This window comes from Argentina silus, assembly GCF_951799395.1.
Source record: "Argentina silus genome assembly, chromosome: 4".
In the NCBI taxonomy this organism is placed as follows: Eukaryota; Metazoa; Chordata; class Actinopteri; order Argentiniformes; family Argentinidae; genus Argentina; species Argentina silus.
Genome location: NC_139658.1, coordinates 8,863,729 through 8,887,435, shown reverse-complemented (window position 1 = coordinate 8,887,435; position 23,707 = coordinate 8,863,729). Strand labels below are relative to the sequence as shown.

At 39.2% G+C, this 23,707-nt stretch overlaps 1 protein-coding gene across 1 annotated transcript; it reads right to left on the bottom strand.

Moving 5' to 3' along the window:
* Positions 1–20,765: 20,765 nt before the first annotated feature.
* LOC310803035 (4-galactosyl-N-acetylglucosaminide 3-alpha-L-fucosyltransferase 9-like) lies at positions 20,766–21,722 on the bottom strand (the record flags this gene model as incomplete). The annotated part of the gene is made up of 1 exon (XM_083667672.1): positions 20,766–21,722. One exon carries the CDS (start codon positions 21,720–21,722, stop codon positions 20,766–20,768), a length of 957 nt encoding a protein of 318 aa, XP_083523798.1.
* Positions 21,723–23,707: the final 1,985 nt, after the last annotated feature.

Here is a 23,707-nt window from a genome sequence, read left to right as displayed (position 1 = left end):
GTTAAATTGATAAATGATATAATTTGGTGTGTTCATCCTAAGATTAAGTACATTTTTAAATGAAATGCTCAAGATGAAAGGGTTCAACACTTGATCAAATAATCATTTGCCAGTATTATTGCTATGCAGCCTGTTAGCCTTCTTACTTACAGTACTTACATCACTGCATTTTATCACTGTGAACTTTAGCTATATGGGTCTACTTTATGCATGGATAATTCATATATCCAGTAAAGGGTACATCACATGCATCAGTGACACAGAAGAATATTTTATATGAATCCTGTATGTTTTTTTACGGACACATCATATTTTCAAACCCTTAGCTGTGTAGTCACTGCAGTATAGTAATAGCATGATGTGTCCTATTCAAATTATTCCTTGGAATATATGTTACAAATGAACTCTAAGGGCATAGGCTTTCACTGTGTCTGTTACACAATGTTGGTGTGTTGCATTTTTGTTGAGGAAATAATGAAATCAACTAATCATAATTCAATTCTACAAAATCTTGTGAACATAGTACAGTATGAGTGATGTAAATGATTTATCATATTCATAAAATGTCTATTTTCAAACATGTTTTTCCATTAAATCAATTACTACATATTTTCTCTATTTTTGGGGATCAAAAATAAGTGCAAAAATAATTTTTTAAGTGCAAAAATAATATTTATTATTAGTTTAATTTGTTAGTTTATTACAGAACTATTACACACTACTTCATTTTACAAAGTAAAGTAATCTTGTTTTGAAAATATCCTTAAATTAATTTAAATTTTTTATGGTCTTTGTTTATTACAGTTGGTGACGATTGCTGAATAATATTCAAGCCTAATAATAATAATAATAATAATAATAATAATAACTGATGAAAGAGACAGTTCACTGTGCCCTTTACTGCTCTACAAAATCAAAGTAGAGTAATTGGCGAAATGATGAAACTGAGATACTGTATCAGGGTTCATATGAATAAGAATTATAACCACATAGTTAGACAGTATGCTACCACATCTTTAATAATTTGCAAATTGTCTGCTATTTGTTTGGTTGGACAATTGAAAACATTTTAGGGCTTTTTTCTCTCCATTATCTTTAATTGAAACATTTCTGCAGTGACTGCTCTTTGGCTTTGTAGGACAGTGTAGTTTCTCCCAGTGCCCCCCCCCCCTCTCCCTCTGGTCTGGGTTGCTGCCCTATACTGTTTCAGTTGTTAAACCGCTCCGCTATCACAATATATGCCAATGAATATGTGGTTGAATTAAGGGAACAACCCTATCACCTGGCATATACACCTTGTGTACAAACACAAACAAGTGTATTTAAATACAATATATGTTATTGCAGTTTCACTCTCAGAAATATGCAGATAAATGAATAATATCATTTGTTTGAATTTCCAGTCTCTCATATATTCAAGTAAATGTGGTAGCCATTTTGTTTGGTTTTCTTCAAATGGGTGGAAAGATTAATATTGATGTTATTAATGCAGATTGTTTTGTAACAATGAATTCTAGGAGTTAGGGGGACTGCAAGGCTACATGACAATCTATTAGTTACCATTGAATAGAATTGACTGTCTAAGATGATCACATGTTCATCATATTTCAATCCTACAAAATGTTTTAGATACAAGAATGACATGCCATTGTAGCTTACTATTATACTGTTCTATTATTTTACAGATATTAGTATCAATTCATTCCAAAACGAGTCTGTTACAGTACATATGAGCTAAATTGTATCCTTTACACTTTAACAATTTAAGAAAATCAACCATGGGGTATACAAGTATTCATGTTAACTGCTGTTGAAGATAAAAGCTATTCTAATGTACATACTTTAAGGCAAGGTCAGGACCCTGAGGTAGTTGAGCAACAGCATGACCATGTTAATCAAACCAAGTATGCGTCATGATCAGCCACAACTGTTCAGAAATCATTAAAAAATGCCCACAACGGCAGCAAAAAAAAGAAGAAATTTAATTGCATTGACATTTTGACCCTCAATGTACAGTACCAGAAAAGGGCTGGGATTGTACCATGAGTAAAAAAGGTACCTTTACAGTAGGTTTATCATATCTAAAACTCCAAATGAATGAAGCAAAACATTGGGCAAATCTTTTAATTATACAATTAAGCAGAAAAGACACACAATTACAGCTGTTATGTGTAATTCCTTTTCATGTGGTTGATTGGCTCAATAAGTATGCATGTATCTTGAAAACAAGCCACAATCACCTCAGGAACTCTCTAAGCCCTGATGTTGGCACATCAAGTTGGCACATTAAAGATGGCTGCCGGTGACAGCATTGGCATCCCTTCTCCCACCTAGTCTGTAGAATTAGTGTATGAGTATTAAAGGACAATTCCCATAATACAAATATATGATAATACCAGTAATATACTGCAGTTTTTCTTCAATAAAAATGCTGTTGTCTAAGCAATCTTCAAATGTCATTTCTGGGTTGGTGGGAAAATGACATCTGAATTTATGTCACTGTGTGTGCCAAGCCACAAACAGAATTGAGGAATTTCCTTCAAGCAGTATAAAAGCGATTTCCTGCCTCAGCAGCTGGTAGTGTAATCCAAATGACTGTACAGACGCTGAGGCATGATGGGTAAAAAAAAACCAGTACAGATCGTTTTTATATATGAGGAGGTGACGGACACAGGAAAAGATGGCGTATTAAAATGGAGCACCAGCCTCCTACAGTATAGACAGGCCTTGGAGAAAATCATCTCAATTGTCAACAGCAATACTTCCACTCCAGCATTAGAAACCCATTATATCTTACACAACACATTTTATAAGAAGCTAGTTTAATCTATACAGCCTCTGTGTGCAAGTATGCGTAACATGGTTCAGATTATCCAAATCCAGTTTGCAGCTTCTGTGGCATTTGATTGTGATGGTCATGATTTCCGGTGATTGCAGAACACGAGATGGCAGCTTTACTGTATCATATCTCTGTGATGAATATCTGAGAGTACCACATGACCAGTGGTGATATAATCTGGACCATTATGCAGTATTACATTTGAAGATACAGTATGTATATGTTAGTCATCTAAAAAGGATTAAGAATTGATGAGGGACAGAAATATTGTTTGGAAAATACAGTACTACCTACTGTATGAAGCACTATGAATCAGAGACTAGAAGTAGGAGTCAATAGTTTTCGCTTTAATTGGTTAAAGTATGTATTTATAGGTAATAATAACCTTTTACAGTTTACCCTGTTAAAAAAATAGTAGTCTGTCTTATTCAATCTGGTCTTCTCGCATCCTTATGGATTAAACTTCAGTGTGCTATACACAGAAGCATATAATGGTTACCCATGCCGTATTCGTTTCACATGCAAGGACATCAACCAAAACCAACTTGCTCCAAGTAGTGTAACTATTCCATTATACTGTACCAGCCCACAGATCCCTGTACTTATGTACCCCTCAACAACGTATTCAGCCTAGATAACCAATAAAGAAATTAGATAACTTTTGGATCTTTTTATAGGCAGATTTTTATCCTATGTATGCTGATATGTACTATGGTATGCCAGCTCACTCACCCCTAAAAATGTAAAGATATCAATATTTGTTTGTGGTAAAAGCTAAACCCAAGCTTGATAACACTGGAAATATGAAACAAAAGCACTCATGAAAAATAGTCACTCATTGACCATCTGAGTTGTAACTAATATAGGAAAATGAATAATATCCAATCCCATATTTAGGGTTATATACTATGACCTTTCTCTGTGGTTGTGGTGGTGGAGGGCAAACACACTCAAATAGCCAAAGCATCTGAATAAAATTACTTATACTGTACTGTATACTCTGGTTTTGTCTTAAAACGTACAGTAGGTGACTTTATCCGCCTTCTTCCCTTTCTCGAAAACAAAAGGCTATGTTCATTATACTCAAGATAAGATCCATTTTTTAAACCCATAGTTGAAGCCGGTATAACTGAAATGCTATCTGGCCTGGAACTACACTAAAGACTCCACTGATAGCAGCATCAGTGAAGGAACTGTATGATGAACTCAACTGTGAATAATTATTGTAACAATATTGTATTTTATGTCATAATGCCGCTTTATCAATCATGTATATAAACTATTTATTGATATTGATATTTCATCACCTTTAATAATGAAAGAAAATGTGTGGAAGGCACATTGAATTGTTGCCTTTATTTTATTTTAATTTAATTATTTCTTTAATTTATTATTTAATTCTTCTGCATTAATGAAATAATACAAAAAATTGAAAAGATAATATGACAGTAATAGTAATTGTGTAATATAATTATTATTATCAGAGGAGATAGAAATAGAAATAGTAATGATTAAGTATTTAGGATGCTTGTGCTTTGATACTGTAATTCTATTGTACTCTGTATGAAATCATATTTGTTTATAATAAATACTGTAATATCATAGGTCCTTGAAATAAACAAAAACATAGATTAAGTGTGATAAATAATAAAGTAAATAAGCATAAGCATAGTAGAAAACGGTAGGTTACTTACAGTACATATACTGTAATTTTTGTAATTAATAATATAAAATATAAAATACAGTGTGATTTAAAATCTATTTCACTGCTATAATTATTGTACACACTAGATATACAGTACGTACCAATTAACATATCCAATAAATTGCATGTGTACAGTATCTGTTTCAATGAATTGAAACACGGTTCGATTATTGGAATGGTCTTGCACAGTACAGTGCCCACCAGTTCAAAAAAGGGTCACGCAGAGCTAATCCTCACAGCAAGGACTGACTGGAGAGGCCTCTCTTAAGCGCTGTGGAGAAATTGATGGTATGGAATAGCAACAACAAACGTATCTATATTTCATAGTGTAAATGTAAAAGATTTATCTCTGGGTTTTAGGGGTTATGTGACAATAGGGTTCAGAGTTCTCTTTAGATGTTATCTTAAATGAGAAACTTTGATTAAGTTGCGAAATGTAAGGTCATGTTACTCATGGAAGGCATGAATAGTGCATAGGAACATGGTCAAGTTGGCATTAAAATGCCTCTCCTCAATGCTTCTAAGTTTGATTTACATTGGATCCTGGACATTTTCTCCCCCGCCACGTTGCTTGATAATCATCAGGGTGATTGCATCAACAGTGCCACCCAGAGTTGAGAGAAGGAACAATCATTGTTGTGAACATTTGCTTATAGATATTGCATGGCAGTGTAGGGCAATCATACTACTTATGACAACCAGGTCAAGCCTTAGATGCTGAGAGATTAAGTGCGGATTTCATGAAAGAAGGGCTCAATTGTTAGGCAACAGCTTCCTCAAAGGACGTTGCTGAAATACCCCATAGGATATTTTAAGTCAATATAATTCTGGATGTAAGATTAACTCGAGTGAAAAGTCCTCGAGATGAACTTGAGTGACCGTTTTAGACTTTAGACGTGTGAACCTCTCTTTGAACCCCCCTGCTTGTGATGGATCAACTCAGACACATTCAGTTACCTCTTCAGTGAGGTGCTGACTATGAATGAAAGATGGGGTTGCAGGGTTAAAAGGAGTTCATACAGATCATAAGTCCTTCATTATCCTTAGAAATACTCTGCTTTAACTTTATCCTTTTCATAACTCTCTCCCTTGACTGGAATTGATTTCACCTTTAGCCTCTGAGGGTTTACAATGAGGTATTGCTCCTAGCCAATATCAACAGCTGCGTCAAGAGAGATGGAGAAAACTGGCCTGCTCTGTGTCAAGTTAGTGCTTGACCCCCGACCCCTAGGCAGAGCAGATCTAGACGATCTAATCTAGATAGACCCCTCTGCATGTGGATTAACCCACCTACTGAAGACCCTCACTTCCACTTCCTGGCTGGCCTTGTTGAGACACAGAGACAGCTATACTGTACATGGAAAGACTGGACTTGTGTTTCACACAGCAATATTTATTTCTCTCACCGAACTCATGTGCACCCTTTCCAGAGAGAACCCAAAAGGGTTCTTCGGAGGACAAGCTCATTTAGGTTCCATGTAACACTCTCTCTGGAAAGGGTGCACATGAGTTTGGTGAGAGAATTAAATATTGCTGTGTGAAACACAAGTCTAGTCAAACAATATGTATCAACTCGTAAGAGTGTATCATGTGTTTTAGTATTGTCTCCTATAAGCCTGATTGGTTCTAAAGGGAATATACCGGTGGAGATATGGTAACGCATAAGTAGTATACCTGCCAAGTGTGTTGCTTTACCTCATGCCACAAACTTAATTTAACCTCAGATAGTCAGTCCAGCTTTAACGACCCATGACCAAAGCTTGGCATGATTTAATACACTTACCTGTTGGATTAAATGAGTGAGTAGATTGACTACAACTGCGGGATTCTGATAAAAAAATTCAAAACCAAGAAACAAAACACTGTGTCTAATGAGGGTATTATCAACAAAATATAAAAATGACAACGCTGTGTAAAGAGATCATACTTGAGTCAATATTTGTTTCTTTTCCTTGTTGCGTCTTGTATTTTTCTGGGAACAAAATCAGTATACACTGAGCGAGCCAGCTTATCCACCCTGGGTGTTCTCCGGCCTCTTGTCCACACGAAAGGTAGAGAATGTAGCCTGTTGTTTATTGGTTTATGGAAGAGGATAGACTTGCATTAAACAGTTAGAGAGAGAGGCAGGCCTGGGAATGGCCGGTGCAGACGCTCTTGAGAGGCCAGGACGCACATTTTATCACAATAATAAATCTAAATGCTTTGGCTGAAAAAACAGAGGCCGTAAAAATGATTCAAATGACAGTCACAGAGACGTGAATGCCTTGGTAGGATGGCTGTTATCAATCATGGCCTGCACTCAGAGCCTTAACATTACCAATAAGCTTCATCCTAATTGATACAGCACCACTCACGTAAATCAATGATGGCATGCTATTGCATTTCAAAAACTCTGATGTATTCCTACAGCATGGAGTTGCAAGTTGAGTTTTCTCTGTCGCTCAGGACTTTTTCCTGCACAAACTACAGTACACAATGATGACCCAGCCCTACACTGGCTTACTGGGAGTGCTGTAGTGGGCCAGGAGACCCTTCGGAGGGCCCTTCACCTCCCCCCTCCCCCCCTTCTCCACCCTGACCAGCCGAGTACAGTGAGGGGTTAAGCAACCTGGCGAGATTCGATGATCCCAATGGGGCCTCGCTTTTCAAAGTTAACTTTAACAGAGCAGGCGACCAGGTGTCAAGTTAACTCACCCTGACGGAGAATTAACAGTCGTGAAGGTGACACTTCCAATTTCTAAACCGCAAGGTCTGTAAGTCCTGAAGGACGGTCCACTCTGTAATGTTAACACAAAGTTTACCAATCGTACTGTAGTATTTCCATTTTATCAGTATACATTTAGGAAAATGGTATGGTTTCATAACCATGGTTTGATAAATGCTTTAATTGTGGATAATCAAAACTGAATATCAGAAGATTAACAATTGCAACAAGTACATGAATGGCTCTAGATTTAATAGCAATTAAGATTGGAAAATAAGCATTTTACAAAATCGTTTTAACATCATCTTCCCTGAATTTGACATGGTGGAACCAAAATTCTGACAGTAGCCGTTTGTTTGGCTGTGTACGTGCTGTTACAGAGTAGTCCAAATCATGACGGGGAAGTCTGGGTGGGCAAAGTAGGATGATTAATTGCATTGTCACAGCAGATAGTGGCTGCATAGAGGAGAGGGGAAATAATAGCTCTGCAGGAGAACTGAGGTACAACAATGGCAATGGCATTGGTGGTGTGTGTGTGTGTGTGTGTGTGTGTGTGTGTGTGTGTGTGTGTGTGTGTGTGTGTGTGTGTGTGTGTGTGTGTGTGTGAGTGTGTTTGGGTGTGCGTGTGCGTGTGTGTGTGCATGCATATGTATAAGTGTGCATGTTTGTGTGTGTGTGTGTGTGTGTGTGTGTGTGTGTGTGTGTGTGTGTGTGTGTGTGTGTGTGTGCGCGCGTTTGTGTGCACGCGTTTGTGTGTGCGTGTGTGTGTGCATGCATATGCGTGTGTGTGTGTGTGTGTGTGTGTGTGTGTGTGTGTGTGTGTGTGTAGCAGAGGGAAAGCCGAAAAACTGTAGAAGAGAAGAGTGGTGAAATAGAGCAGAAGAATACGGGGCTGACATAAAGGAATCCAGGATAATTCTGCCTCAAGATGAGTGAGGGCTGTAAAACAGCACACTGGAGTACCCAGAGGTCGTTCCCATGGCAACCTTTGCCCAGGGAGATCACTGACCCTACCGCTTGCCAATACAAACGGAGCACAGATTGTAGGTCACATATGGCACCAACGATCCAATCAGGCCTAATCTGGCTTGACTTGTTGGGTCAGAAATTAAACTGCAAAGCTTCCACTCTGGTGTATCTCACCGGTAACAAGGCTCAAGTCTATGATAATGTGCGTGTTTATCATATGAATGTGCATGTCAACAAATGTATGCCAATATACCCCCCACAGGGAGAAAAACACAAAGTAACAGACATGACTGTCGCGCCATATGGCCATTTTGTTTTGACCCCAGGTCAGGAGTAAATGGTTAACAGGCCAACAGACATTAATACAAAAACACACATTTGACAAATCAATTGATCATGTTTATTATGAATAAATCAAACTTTCTAGCAGGAACATTTGTTCCTTGATGATTAGACTGAGCCTTTTGTAACATTAATGCTTTATGATACATTGATTGTAGAAACATTAGTAATGGTAATGAGCTTTAGTAATGATTGCTAGTTGTATAAGCCATCTCTCCTACACTAATCAAGAGGTGCAGGTGAATGGTAGGTCTTCTATGGCAAGCAGGAGCAGACAATAACCGATGGAGAGCCTTCCTTATTACTTTTTATTACACTGAAATATAACTAGAGTGCCTCACGACAATTATCTATAAACTGTAATAGTCCAATTAAGTTGACTGACTATGTAATTCACTGTCATCACAGTAACTCTATGAAATACATTAAAAGATTTATTTTACAAGTTACACTCAATTACAAACAACCTCAATCTTTTTTTTTATTTGTCTCGTTAGAGGATTCTGTCTCAGTACTGTTAGGTACCACTGATGCCCGGAGCAGGGGAGGCTGGTGGAGGCACATACCACTGATACCAGTCCTCATTTTGTTCCATGCATTACAACGAGCCCATCCTCCAATTTCTACCTCCACCAACCTCTACCGGTCCAGAGACACCAGGGTTAGAGACTAAAGCCTAGCCACTCTATTCAGAATGAGTGATTTACATTAAGAGCAGGGCAGGCAGCAGGAAAACAGATACGATTTGAATGATTTATATGTCATGTTTCTGGAACAGAATAGTCCTGCAGATAGCCAACCTCTGAGGGGCCTGGATTTTATATGAAGTGTGCAAAGAGGTTCCTTATTCCCTCACATGGCAGAGTAGGGACTCACTGACTGACTGACTGACTGACTGAACACAAGCAACTATTCTCTATGGTTCACAGGGCTGTTAAATCTCATTTTAAGGTCAAGTCAGCTTCATGGTCGGTGTCACCTAAGGTCTTAATTCTCAGCTATGCATGATTAGAACTGAGATCTGTATGCAGAAAGAGCATTAATTCGTTTCAGCCACAGGGTCACGTACCACTGGGGCGAAACACATGGTCACATGCACGCATGGAACACACAGATGCTCCATTCAGTCCCATACAGTAACCTCAGCGGAGGCTGGTGGAGATAGAAATCGGAGGACGGGCTGGTTGTAATGCATGGAATGGAATGAGGAATGGTATCAAATACGCACGTTTGATTCCACCATTCCTCATTCCATTTCATCCATTAGAATGAGTCCATCCTCCGATTTCTATCTCCACCAGCCTCAACTGTGTATACTGCATGTACAATATAGCATATATATATATATATATATATATATATATATATATATACCTCAAGACATAAAAGTGCATAAAAGGCATCTAATCCTGATGGTATCACAAAACCAAGAGGAAATGGATCTCTCGGAACCATTAATAATAAATAATAATAACTAATGATAAATTAAAGTACAGAGTATTAGTTCAGGGGGACAGGCAATGTTCAGCAACTAATGCTTTGGTGGAAAATGATTTTTTCAAATTTCCATGCAATTAAATCTGTATTTGCCAGATATTTGTCTGCTGTCCAGAACTAAACAAATTGGCACTCCAGTAGGGGAGCTTTGGTGAAATAAAAAAAAAGGTTCTAAAACTCTCTCTCTCTCTCCTCTCTCTTTCTTTCTCTCTCCGTCTCTCCGTCTCTCTGCTCGTTCCATCTCGGCCGCGTGGTCAGAGATTTCATGAGTGAGCTGGTAATAATCACGGGTGACTAGATTCTCACCTTCTCCTGAGAGCTCGCAGAGAATAAGAAATATAACACAGTGAGTGAAGGCTGGAATGGAGAAAACCTTTTAAAAGCCACATGTGAATGTCTTCTGGCAGAAGAGAAGGCTGGAGTCAGAAGTCACTCCACCACCACCCCACCCCACCCCACCCCAAACACACCCAACTACTCTCCCCGGTCCCCCTCAAGAATATATTACTACGGTTAGAGGAGAAGAGGACATTGAACAAAACTGAAATCTATCCAGCAGATATTCAATAATTAGATTAAAATTTGGAGCAGTTTAGGGTCACTCAACTGCCAGGACTAATCAGATTTATACATTTAAATGGTTATTACATTTTTCTGAAATAGATGTGACACCTGCCTTATGCAGCGGGATAAAAAAAAATATAACCCTATCTTTATATTTCTAATTTATACATTTGGCCATGCAAACTTGATTAATTGTTTAACAGATTTCATTTTCAGAAAAGTGACACAAAAAATTAAAAAACAAAGTAATAAAGGGTGTCAAGTGTATGCTTAGATGGAGGGAGAAACATCAAAAGTATGTGAAATATTATGCTACATTTCAGTCTGATTATTAAATACATTAACATTAATGAATTTGGTGTCCCTTGGCGAGATCTTAGTTTAAGTCTTTGGTGTTTTGGTTATGAAAAGGTGAGACAGTTGTATGCTATTTATATGCTATGCTATTTATATTTACATATTTATCAAAATAATAATAATAATTTATATATATATATATTTTTTTAAAAGTGAAGCGGCGCATTTGCACAATTAATCAAGTTTGTATAGACAGTATTCTACAAATAGATAGTAGATAGTGATCATTGCACCAGGCTATTAAGTAAAACATTGTGTACTGTTTTTAATATTTTACCTGTTCATACAGTACTTAATAATAATAATGAAATATATGTCTCTCTAATGGCAGTGCTCTGAATAAACCCGGGGTGAAAGAAGTCTAAAGGAGCACTTATGACAACCTCTATGTGCTTTCACTCTATGGTGCCTCTGTGAACTGTGAACTGTGTCTTTAAAAAGTCTTCAAGGTTCACTGAACATGATGGAACTTTCTGGTACAGTCAAGTGCACGCAGCGTGAATGATCAGAGTTGTTGTTTTTTCTGTTTTTTTTCTGGGGGTTTTTCTATTTTTTGACAGAATCATGCGATGGTTAACCTCTCAGACTCCCTGTTTTAGAAAGGCATCCCTGCAGAAGGGTGTTGAGGAAGGAGGAGAGGTACAACTAAGTTGGGGTAAAAGGGTGGCAAGAGTGGGACGTTGAGGCTAATGTGAGCTGAAAGGCCCTGTAATGCCAAGGCTCTAAATTGGAGAAATTGACCTTGCGCGGTGAGGTGACACAAGCCTGTTCTGTGAGAGGTTTCAGGGGCTAAGTGGAGAGGCTTCTGAGTAAGCTGCAGCGGAGCCTGGAGGCCAAGCAAATATTTTCTGAGTAATTTAATATCTGGAACATGAGAAAGAGCACTGGTCCACTCAGGATACTGTCCCGGAAACAGACAGCGATCCGGGAGGGAGGGGGGATGGGGTGTGAGGGCAAGGCTTGGTTTATACAACACTCGCCCCCCCCCCCCCCCCCATCCTCCGTTCTCCGTCCTCCTCTGGTTCAGTACCCAATCTGTCCATCCATGATGCTCCCTGAACTGAAACAGTGTGTCAGCTCTCTCTCTGCAGGCCCGGGGCACACCAGGCAACTATCTACCTATGTCAGAGAAACTCCTTTTATGTTGCGACATCATGTGAACATGATGATGACATTAAGAATGCCATGATGATGACGTTAAGAATGCCATTGCTATATCACAGTTGTATCACTACTCTCAGAGGAAGCTAGCTAGCCCTGACTTAGCTAGCTAGCTTCCTGTTGGATAGAGTACAACGGTAATACATTTTGAATGAAGACAGCCCATGATTTTGAGTATACATTACATAATAATAACAATATCAATAATAATAATAATAATAATAATAAATTCCATTTAGCTGACGCTTTTATCCAAAGCGACTTACATTGCAGTGAGTGCATACATTTTTCAGTATATATGGTCCCAGCGGGAATCAAACCCACAACCTAAGCGTTGTTAGCGCAATGCTCTACCCACTGAGCCACAGAGGACCACAATTATATTATTATATCATATTAATATAATATAATAATATTACATATTATTATTAGTATTATTAGTAGTATTATTAGTAGTATTATTATTAGCAGTATTATTAGTAGTATTGTTATTATTATTATTATTATAATATTAATAATCTTGCTACAGTACTTAAATGAAAATACTTACATTTAAATGATCAACTTCAGCTTAAGTTGCCCCTATACTTGTGTAGTTACGCTGTAATTATGAAAACAACAACGCATTAACATGTTGTTCCATACTAATAAGGTAATTGCGTGGTAATGTAATTTGAGAGGATTGCTTACTCAGAAGAGAGCAATGGTTGTTATTCCACTTGTGTAATAATACAAACCGCTCAACTCCTTTACTAAGGATATATGCAATTACTAAGAAAATGTGCAAAGGAACAGCATGTTTTAAATCAATGTTGGTACTAGATTAATGACAGAGTTTTACTACACATGTATAGGTGGGAAGCCTTCTGTAAATTGTGAGCTGACTGATAATGCAGGGGGGACGGATTAATTACCTCTGAGAGTGGCACTTAACAAGCTGGGCTCATTGTCCCCATGGCTAATGGGCCATTGCTATGTCTGTAGGGTTGAAGAGAGTCAAACCACACTGATTAAAGTCAAGGGTTCTCAGACCTGGAGCAGCATCTGTTACAGGTAATACACGCACACGCACACACACACACACACACATACACACACACACACACACACACACACACACACACACGTGTGCACGAATACATAATTGCACAGTCACAAACACAGTCACACACACACACACACACACACACACACACACACACACACACACACACACACACACACACGCATACACACACACAAGATCATCTGCCCCAGGGACAGTGTATATTCCAGGGCATGCTGATGCCTTATAAGGGATGGTACAGTTTCTAAGCAAACAAAAACGGTTATTCAGCTTCTGTAAAAATATATGACACTGTAATAAAGGGGTATAAAAGGTAGATACGTTTATACGGTTGAGCCTCTCTGAAGAGAGGAAAAGCAGAATCTGCACTGTGGTTGTTCGGCACTGTGGTTATTTTAGGCTGAAGCCCCCTCACATAAATTTGTCGGATATCGAATACGGGCAAAATGTAAGGGAAAGTCAAACTACAGTAACTACGAAACAAACAAAAAAACCTCAAGGGACTCCAGTGACATCATCACACCAGTGGGGACTTTCTATATCAAGCCCTCTGATTGGCTGTTAAATACAGCCCTCTGATTGACTGTTAAATACAGCCCTCTGATTTGCTGTAATATCGAGCCCTCTGATTGGCTGTTAAATAACGCATGGAACAGAATAAGGAAAGGTGTCAAACACGTTCCATTCCATTCCATATATTACAATGAGCCCTCATTTCTACCTCCACAAGCCTCCCCTGATATACAGTTCATGTTATTCTATGTTGACGTTACTTGAACATTGTATTGATTGTTTCTGTGCCACAGTCAGTATGACGCCAATCCACTGATTAAAGTCAATGCCTGTCTGTTTAATTGGTTGGAACTCAGTGATGGAAATTGAAAAATGTGACTGATGCATATAGTTACAATACAATCTTACAGTATATGGGATTAAAGGTCATTGCACATCTGTGAATGACCTGTGTGTGCACGCATGGATTTGTATGTGTGTGCGTGTGTGTGAGTGTGTGTGTGTGTGTGTGTGCACGCATGCGTGTGTGTGTGTACTGTACTCTCCCCTACAGTATATGTACTCTCCTGTACAGTATGTGTGCTAATGTATCCATACTGTACAAACAATTCCATTTACATTTTGATGGGTCAAAGGCTTGTCATGACCCCAATGCTCATTTGATCCTTTGAGGACCCTTGGATCGAGGTGACATGGATCGGTTTCATAGAACAAGTCCCAGGTTCCCCAGCATGATTCCGGATTGTCCCAGGGTTGAATACAGTCCTTTTCCTCTTTTTCCTCCTTTTCCTCTTTTTCCTCTTTTTCCTCCTTTTCCTCTTTTTCCTCCTTTTCCTCTTTTTCCATGCCCGACCTGCAAACCGATATTGAATTTTCCGAATTGGTTAAAATAAGGTTTAGGTTAGGGTTAATGAGATGCAGGTCGAGCGTGTCCCCTTCGCGGCCCCTTCCCTCCATGGACAGGTAGTGATGAACCTGTGACTCTTTGGGAATGACGTGGTCTTCTCTCTCCTCACAGGAAGTGAAGCCGCTGACATTAAAATCGATGGCTGTCAACGGGCTGTCATCTGCAGTCCCACCAGGGACCGTGACGACTGGAGATGGAGGGAAGATACACAGACCATGTGACACACACACACACACACACACACACACACACACACACACACACAGAGAGAGACAGAGAGAGAGAGAGAGAGAGAGAGAGAGAGAGAGACAGAGAGAGAGAGAGAGAGAGAAGGAGAGAGAGAGAGAGAGAAGGAGAGTTAGTGGGGATGGAGGAGGTGAAGAGAGAGTGAAAGAATTCCGAGATCCTCTCACACTTCATTTCAAACCACTTTTCGTCTATGTACTACATGTACAGTATGCATATTTTCTGATGATATGGACTGTGCTATTGCTGACTGCAAGTATTTAGAGATATTACTGAAAAGCTCATTTATCATTCGATCCCATTCTGAGTAGTTACTGTCTCTCACTCTGCACCTTAAGTAATGCAATACAGTAATCTACAGTTTAATTAAATAGCAGAAATATGATATCCAAGCAAGAGCATGAATATACAGTAATGTATTCAAATGATAAGTGCCAGAAACAGATTGTTCAATTGGAAATAAAATATTGACTTTGAATAAACAATACACTCAATGACTGGTGCTTGTGTTAAATCGTCAAATTCTAATGCTCACTATTGTTCTGAGCATCTGTTAAAAATTGCTGTTTTGTTCTTGGAAACAATTACAATTGGATTAAATGTTCAGATTGAATAACTGGTTAATTTTTGGTTAATTGTTTCCTCACCACGAGTTATGCCTCTGGAGATGCGTTTGAGGCACAGCATAATAGCAAATCCCCATATTTGGGGAAAGACAGCTTCTCAATGACCCATATTAATTTCTGTAATAAATTACTTTTCATAAACGTGCCCACAAGAGAGAGAACGTGTTAGTGTAAAAGCTGGGTTACATTTGCATGACAAAAAAAGGTACCCAGGCCATTTGACTTAATTTAAACATTTGCCTTGAAAACGGTTTCATAATAGTCCACAATCTTCTATAATTCTGTTTTGCTGATTTTCCACACAAATGGCCTCTGTTTTTCCAGATAGCTGGATCCGTATTGTGGAGGCATGACTAATGCTGGGATTAACATTATAGAGGCATTTTGTTGTTATTTTCTGCAGGGTCTAAAAAGTCTATTTAATCCATTCTAAACAGTGCTGACGACATATCCTATCACGTGTGTGTGTGTGTGTGTGTGTGTGTGTGTGTGTGTGTGTGTGTATGTGTGTGTGTGTGTGTGTGTGTGTGTGTGTGTGTGTGTGTGCGTGTGTGTGTGTGGGGGGGGGGTGTCTGCAACTCCCTGCCTGGCTCTGGCCCTGACCCTTGCTATACGCCAGACTGGATGGATCAGGGGTGTGAGATGGAGGTCATCGAGAGTATGAACTCTCGGATATAAGTCAGAGCAGAGAAGCGTCAATCCTCCACTCTCCCTCCCTCCCTCGGGCACTGCTGCCCGTTAAATCAATGTGTCAGAGAGGCTAACCCAACGACCCCACCAGGCCCACTCTGAAAAAAACTCTGGATCAAAAACTATTAGGAGACTCAGACTACTGACCCCAGTCTCACCACACCATCAATAGGCCCGGTCCTAAAGACCTCTTCACCCCCACTACCCCCTCTGTACAAGTTTCTCTCCTGTTAACAAAAAAAATCTACTTTTTTTTGTCTGCCAAAACGTATGAAAAAAGGCCCCTTGTCATCTCTGTTGTCTGTCAACGGATGACTCCCATAGAGAAACCATTGGCTCAGTCTGTAATGAATGGATAGCATAGTTTGGTGTGGCCAGGGCCTGGTAACAGAAAGCATGGTTGACAAAACCTTTGATCATTTTTTCTTCTTCTTTTTGTCTTACTGACATAATCCTTTGAATCCTTTTGAAGAATCACAAAAGTGCACGTTTAGCAAATACAGAATCTGATTTGAAATCCTTGATGGCTGAATTGACATGAAACATAAAGGAGCATTGGGCAACGGAGGGAATGTCCCCTGGTTGCATGTTCTATGAATCCTACGTCAGTCGACCGTACAATTATAGGGATCGAGCAATTAGCGATCCAGCCGCACTCACACACTCACACACACACACACACACACACACACACACACACACACACACACACACACACACTCACACACACACACACACACACACACACTGAGCTTCGTGGGAGAGTTTGAGGGGCCGTGCGTGTCACTGACCTACATAGACCCCAGTGTTGTATCATCTCCTGGAGGGCACGCCATGTCCAGATGCCCCTCTCTATACCTAGCAGTGTAAATAGGTCAGAGGTCAGGGCAGACGAATGAAAAGGAGGCATCAGGACATCAACAACGGGCTGGTAGGAGAACAAAAAGCTGGACTTGTGTTTACTCTACAGATGCAACGGGGAGGTGGGGGCCCTTTTCATGCTGCCTCATTATCCTGCCGTCCGTGGCCATACATTAGACACGACAGGCGACAACCCACTAGGGGGGGGGAGGGGGTTACACTTACACAAGAACACTAAGACAGAATGTTCTAGACTTTCTCTAGTCATTTAACAGATCATCATTGGGACCGAGCTGTACAATTGATCATTAGGGAGTAATGTGTAGGCTAAACCCCAACTGTTAGAGGAGCACTGCGCTGTATAACAGTAGGTGACTGAGAACTCATGAAAACACCATCATCGATGTTTTGTGAGACATTACAATCAAACTTAACTGTACAGTCTGATACTTATATTAAGGATACTTGATAATATATTGGATAATATATTCTGCTTATAAATGAAAATTTACTGTAGAACTTAGATAATTATATTCTGCTCATAAACTATGTCCGGTATGAATTGTGGGGTCCCATACAGTAAACGAGCTTACTAATCAAAAATCGAACTCCACCATGTCAGAATTCTAACCATAAATGTTTACAGTAGGCCTACAGTACACTGCATCCCTTTGAATATTTCCTGGAACGGTATCCATTGAACTGCTATTAAAGCTATCATAACAGTAACTATCAGTCTGTCTGCACCACCATCACGTGAAAGAATGTTCTGGCAGCGGTTCATTTTCCAGTTCCCCTCTCTACTACTCCTGACTTGTTAAGATGCTGGCATGCAGAACAAGGGTACTCTGCCCTCTGTGGAACATCCCTAAATGAGGCTCTGCATTCCGGCTTCCCCCCAAGGATCTGTCTTGATTGCATTTTTACAATTTAAAAAAAAAAGAGATCTGGGATGGAAAATCCTGTGGGGTTCATGCTGGTGACAATGGAGGGTTGAGCACGGCTGTGAAGACTTGGCATGTAAATGCCAAACACTAAAACAGTGGGACGATGGCCAAGAGGTAAACAAGCAACAAGCACTGGCTTAAATTGGGTTTTCCTATCTACAGCGGGGCAGGCCGATGGCAGAACATTGCATGAGTTTTTTTGGGACTAAACACACTGAAATCCACTCATGCCAAAACACTACCCTTTGTCTTCCACTGTTAATCAGCAAGCTGGTTCAAATAGTCATATGCATCGCTCAGCATGGGATCATTCTCTTCATGGGTTTGGGATGTTAAGCCCTTGGTGTTTCAAGAGTGCTAAGTTCAATGGGGTCAAAGACATATGTCATCTGATTGGCTAAAACTGTTTTCCAAGCCATGCATTCATCTCTGACAATAGCTGTATGGCATTCTCCCGTGCTACATGCTCTCATGCTCTGGAGTTCGTTCTTTGTGATGTATTCTAGAGCTCGAACTCCAGAGCAAGGTGACATGTAGCAGAAAGAAAGGGCGAATTAATTATGAACTGTCAAACTGAAAGGCTGTATAGGGATCTTTCTCATTTAAATCACATGCTTATCATAATGCTCATCATCATTGGTTCATCCTACTATCTCACTTTCTTTCAACTACCAAATCCAAACTTTGTTTGTCTTCGTTTAAACTACTTCCACAACCAAAATAAGACATAGTTTCTTCTGGAACTTCTTTTTCTAGTTACATGGCGTATTAACACTGCAGAATGGAGGACATGGAGCATGGAGGACATCTAGTGGCCATTGTTTGAACAAACTCCTTTCCAACTCTGGGGTAAGGCTAGACCTAACCTTAACCAAATGTTAACCAATTAGGAAATTAACATTGGTTTTCCGGTCATGCGTGTCCCCTTAGTTTCCCCAAACATTTGATCAGCTGACTCAATTCTAAGTGAACAAGCACCAAGTGCCAGTAGACAGGGCCCAGCCATGGAAAAACTGGCATTTCTCCCGTCAACATTTTCTCAGTGGATTATGCATGTCTAGACAATACTCTTGCAATTAAGCTTTTGGACCACACTGGATTTTGCCCCAAATCCAATTTTGCGGCCAAAATCCAATATGGCTGCCATAATACCATTCTATTGTGGACCAATAAAGCATCATCTCAACTCTCATTATCCACATTTTTTTTTTTAAATAATTTTGAACAGATTTGAGAAGTAAAAGCCATTTATTTTCCAATCTGTTCCTCTAACATAGGTATTTGGTTTATTCACATACTTTTGTCCACCCTATTTATGTCCATTGCTTTAGTTGTTTATGTGAACTTGAACCACACCGGGTGCCACTCCTGTCAGCTAAGAACAGGAAACTGAGGCTACAATTCGCACAGGCTCACCAAAATTGAACAATAGAAGATTGGAAAAACGTTGCCTGGTCTGATGAGTCTCGATTTCTGCTGCGACATTCAGATGGTAGGGTCAGAATTTGGCGTAAACAACATGAAAGCATGGATCCATCCTGCCATGGTTCAGGCTGGTGGTGGTGGTGTAATGGTGGGGGGATATATTTTTGGCACACTTTGGGCCCCTTAGTACCAACTGAGCATTGTTTAAACTCCACAGCCTACCTGAGTATTGTTGCTGACCATGTCCATCCCTTTATGACCACAGTGTACCCATCTTCTGATGGCTACTTCCAGCAGGATAACGCGCTATGTCACAAAGCTCACATCATCTCAAACTGGTTGCTTGAACATGACAATGAGTTCACTGTATTCCAATGGCCTCCACAGTCACCAGATCTCAATCCAATAGAACACCTTTGGGATGTGGTGGAACGGGAGATTCGCATCATGGATGTGCAGCCGACAAATCTGCAGAAACTGTGTGATGCTACCGTGTCAATATGGACCAAAATCTCTGAGGAATGTTTCCAGAACCTTGTTGAATCTATGCCACAAAGAATTAAGGCAGTTCTGAAGGTATTCTTATGCAAATCAGAGACCCTATAAAAACATAAGATATTAATTCCAAAATTACATGAACTATTATCCTTGCATTAAGATGGACTCAGTTCAACTTATTGAGTGATTTGTTGATGACATTTTTGCATTTTAGCAAATTTTAAGAGTGTCATAGCAAAGGGTCTGAATACTTATGTCCATGAGGTATTTTTCTGTATTTCAATTGTAATAAATTTACTGAAATTGGTAAAAAACTGTTTTCGCTTTGTCATTCAGGGGTATTGTGTGTGGATTGATGGCAAAGTCTTTTAATTTAATCCATTTTAAATTGAGTCTATAATACAACAAAATGTGGAAAAAATGAGGGGGCGTCTGAATACTTTCGGAAGGCACTGTATATGTGTATATAGATTTCCATACTGAAGTAATTGTATAGAGAATGTATTGTCTTTGGGTGAGAGTAACTGTTTTCATTGTCATTCAGAGTAATTTAGAAGGTAAAGTCTTAACTGAATTACGACAATGAACATCCAAAAGGGGATGAACAACAAAATACTGCACCTTCCACAAGGTTTGTTGACATCAATTTATTGTTTTAGAATCACAAGTAAATGCCTGCACATCAGTACTGCACCACAGCCCCACAATATCTAACATCTACAGTAAATACATGTTTCATTATCTCCTCTCTCTTATGGATTCTGTTGATTTACAATACTGAAAGATAGCAAGATAATCTATTCTAGGTCATGAAAATGTGGTTCAAGCAGGCTTATTAATCAAAATGCTCAATTAAAGTACCATTTGTAAAGGTCTTGGACAACACTGTATTTTTTGTCCCTAGCCATGTGTTCACAGGCATAACAGATAGGTTTGATGAACTCTTTTTGGACTGACAGGAGATGTGGCCTGGCCTTGAGGAACCTCCTCCACAGGAAGTAGTGCATGTACGTCTCATTGTCCTTGTCCAAGTGAAGGAGGAAATCACCCAGTGCCTTTGCATCAGGAAAGTCATTTATGTGAATAAATGAATCAGCCGGGATGAACTCCTCATAGTTCTGTCTTGGTGGGCCCAATACGACTGGTACAGTTCCTGCTACAAGTGGTCCATTCACCTTCTCTGTAATGTAATCTCTATGGATTGAATTCTCAAATGAAAGGTAGAATTTACAGCTAGCAATGGTTGAGTAATAGTCCCCGAATTTTAAAGAATTCCTTGTAAAAGCAGTACCAAAGACGTCTACCTTTATATGCTTGGCCAACTCCTGGTAATACCTTTCTCTGACTGCTGTACCAGTTACAGGATTATTGTTACTCACAATCCAACAAACTAATTTATCTTTCTTAGGGAGGACAAACCCATCCATCTCAGTCTTCACAGCTGTCAAGTCATCTCGCACTGTGATGTCAGCATCTCGTCTATAGCTCAAAGTTAGATTGAACAGATTCTCAATACCTAGAACTTTATTTGTATTAGTTGGTGATTCAACATTATACCAGATCCATTTCTGAAAAGGGGGTCGTGGAGACTGGGGTAGGCTTTGTAACGTAACGTGTTTGTGATAGAAAATGACTCCATCTGCTTTGTTGTACAGGGATCTGTCATCAGTCAGCACACAACTGTCAATATTGAACAATGTACTGCAGTCCTTAAAGTCAAATTTCTGACCCAGTGGCCAGAACCACAGCAACACAATTGGCTTATCTGGCTCTTTGGTTGGTAGGCAAACATTTTCCTTTTCCATACACAGCCATGTGGATGGCCATGTGGGCGTGAGGTAAATGATAATTAGTATCACTGAGCACACAACTACAATAGCAGCTTTTAACGATAGAAACATATTTTTGTTGCAGTTTGACATCTTGTTGAAATATTTTGCCTATAAAGAAAGAAGAAAAACAAGGTAATTAGAATTAGGAGAATGTGCAACCTTTGTGTATGAAAACAGCAGTACCCTACATTTAAGACCACAGTTAAAAAAAACAAGTACAAATTCAAATACTATTATTTGTCTCTGAAAGAGGCTTGGGAATCAGTTAAGTTATCAGTCTGACTCACTATAGGAACACTGGGGGGAGCTTAGTGGCATAGCACACTAATGCGCTTACTGCGTAATCGCAAGGTTCCTGGTTCGATTCCGACCCTCGACCTATCTTGCATGTCATTCTTCCTCTCTCTCCCATCCTTCCTGTCAATCTCTACTGTCTCTATCCCAATAAAGCAGAAATGCCCTGAAAACATTTACAAACATTAACAAAAAAGTGGATGTTCAGTAATGGTTCAGCCAGGATACTTACACTGGTTTAATCATTATTTAATGAAAATGAAAATACATTTAAGTTTGGTGTAATAGGATGGCTCTGCTCAGTATAGTTCTCTGCCTGAAGTTTAACAACATAAAATACAAAATACCATATGGCAGGGAGTGACCGAGGGTGGGGGTGTAGTATTACTCTCATAGCCGGTCACATTGTTTACCGTGTTTGCACAGCCATCTTTTAATCCTTGTTACTGAAGATGTGATGGATGTTTTGCACACTTGTGAATCAACTATCCGTCTGACACCTGATGCTTCGACTTAAAGTATCCTGCGTGAATTAATGCAACCTTCATTTATACCAGAAAATAGCTCCACAATGAATGAAAGGGTAACACTTCATAATCAGGACACATTGATAAAGTTGAATTAATTAATTATTTGTGTCAAAATGCATCATCATAAGACTATTCCAGGAAGTAAACATATGCTTGCTATTAGGATATCTATGAGGCTTGTGCACAAAATAATGTTATTGTATGACCAAACTAATTGAGGATTGCCGAGAAATACACTATCAAATATTTTTGGGGCTAAAATACCTTTTTTAAGAACCTTAATTACCTTTACAGTATGATTTTACAAAGACAGATTGGAATGGTAATTTTGTGACGAAAAGTATTTTGTCTTATATAAGGAGTTACTTATTGGTGAATGCTTAATGTACAGAACCTAATCAACAAGTACTTAATCAGCAATACATCTGACAACTGTTTTACTCCTTTATTATTGATTGAACAAATAGTATTATGAGTTGTTTGTAAGTGCCTTTTTTAATTAATACTGCATTAATACATGTTAATTAATGTATCCTTATTGTAAAGTGTTACCAATGAGGGTCACAGATTAAAAGAAGAGGACATTTGTAGGTTCCTCTTTTCTTTTACACTGTCAGCACACAGTTGTAGTGAGAGTCAAAAAGAATCAGCCTCCTTGATAATGCTTTACTTGTGCAAACTAGACTTCTAAGGGGCTGATTGCCTCAAAGAACACAATAAAACATGTATGTTTATGTCTGTGTTGTCTAAGCAGGTCTAGTTTAAAGCCAGTGTATACTGTACTTTGTTAAGGACAATATTATGTTAGTCGTTTGGTGAAGGTTTGTAATGTACTGTATGTGAAAGAAAAGAAAACTGTGCTCACCTTTGAAGAGTACTCCTGTCCGTCTAGTCCACGCACAAGACTGAAGAGCTGAATTGGCTGGCATCCAATGGTGTGTTTCTCCATGAAGAACAATTAAACCTGTCTTCCATAGGTGTAATGTTCCGTAAACAAAGCAATGAAATTTGAACTGAATTGAGTTGTGAGATAGCTTCTGGACATAGAGACACTGAGAGGTCTAGGGATGAAAAAAAATGCTTTTAGAACCCAAATGACTTTGTTAGCAAAAGAAAAGGGTGTTGGGCAGAGAA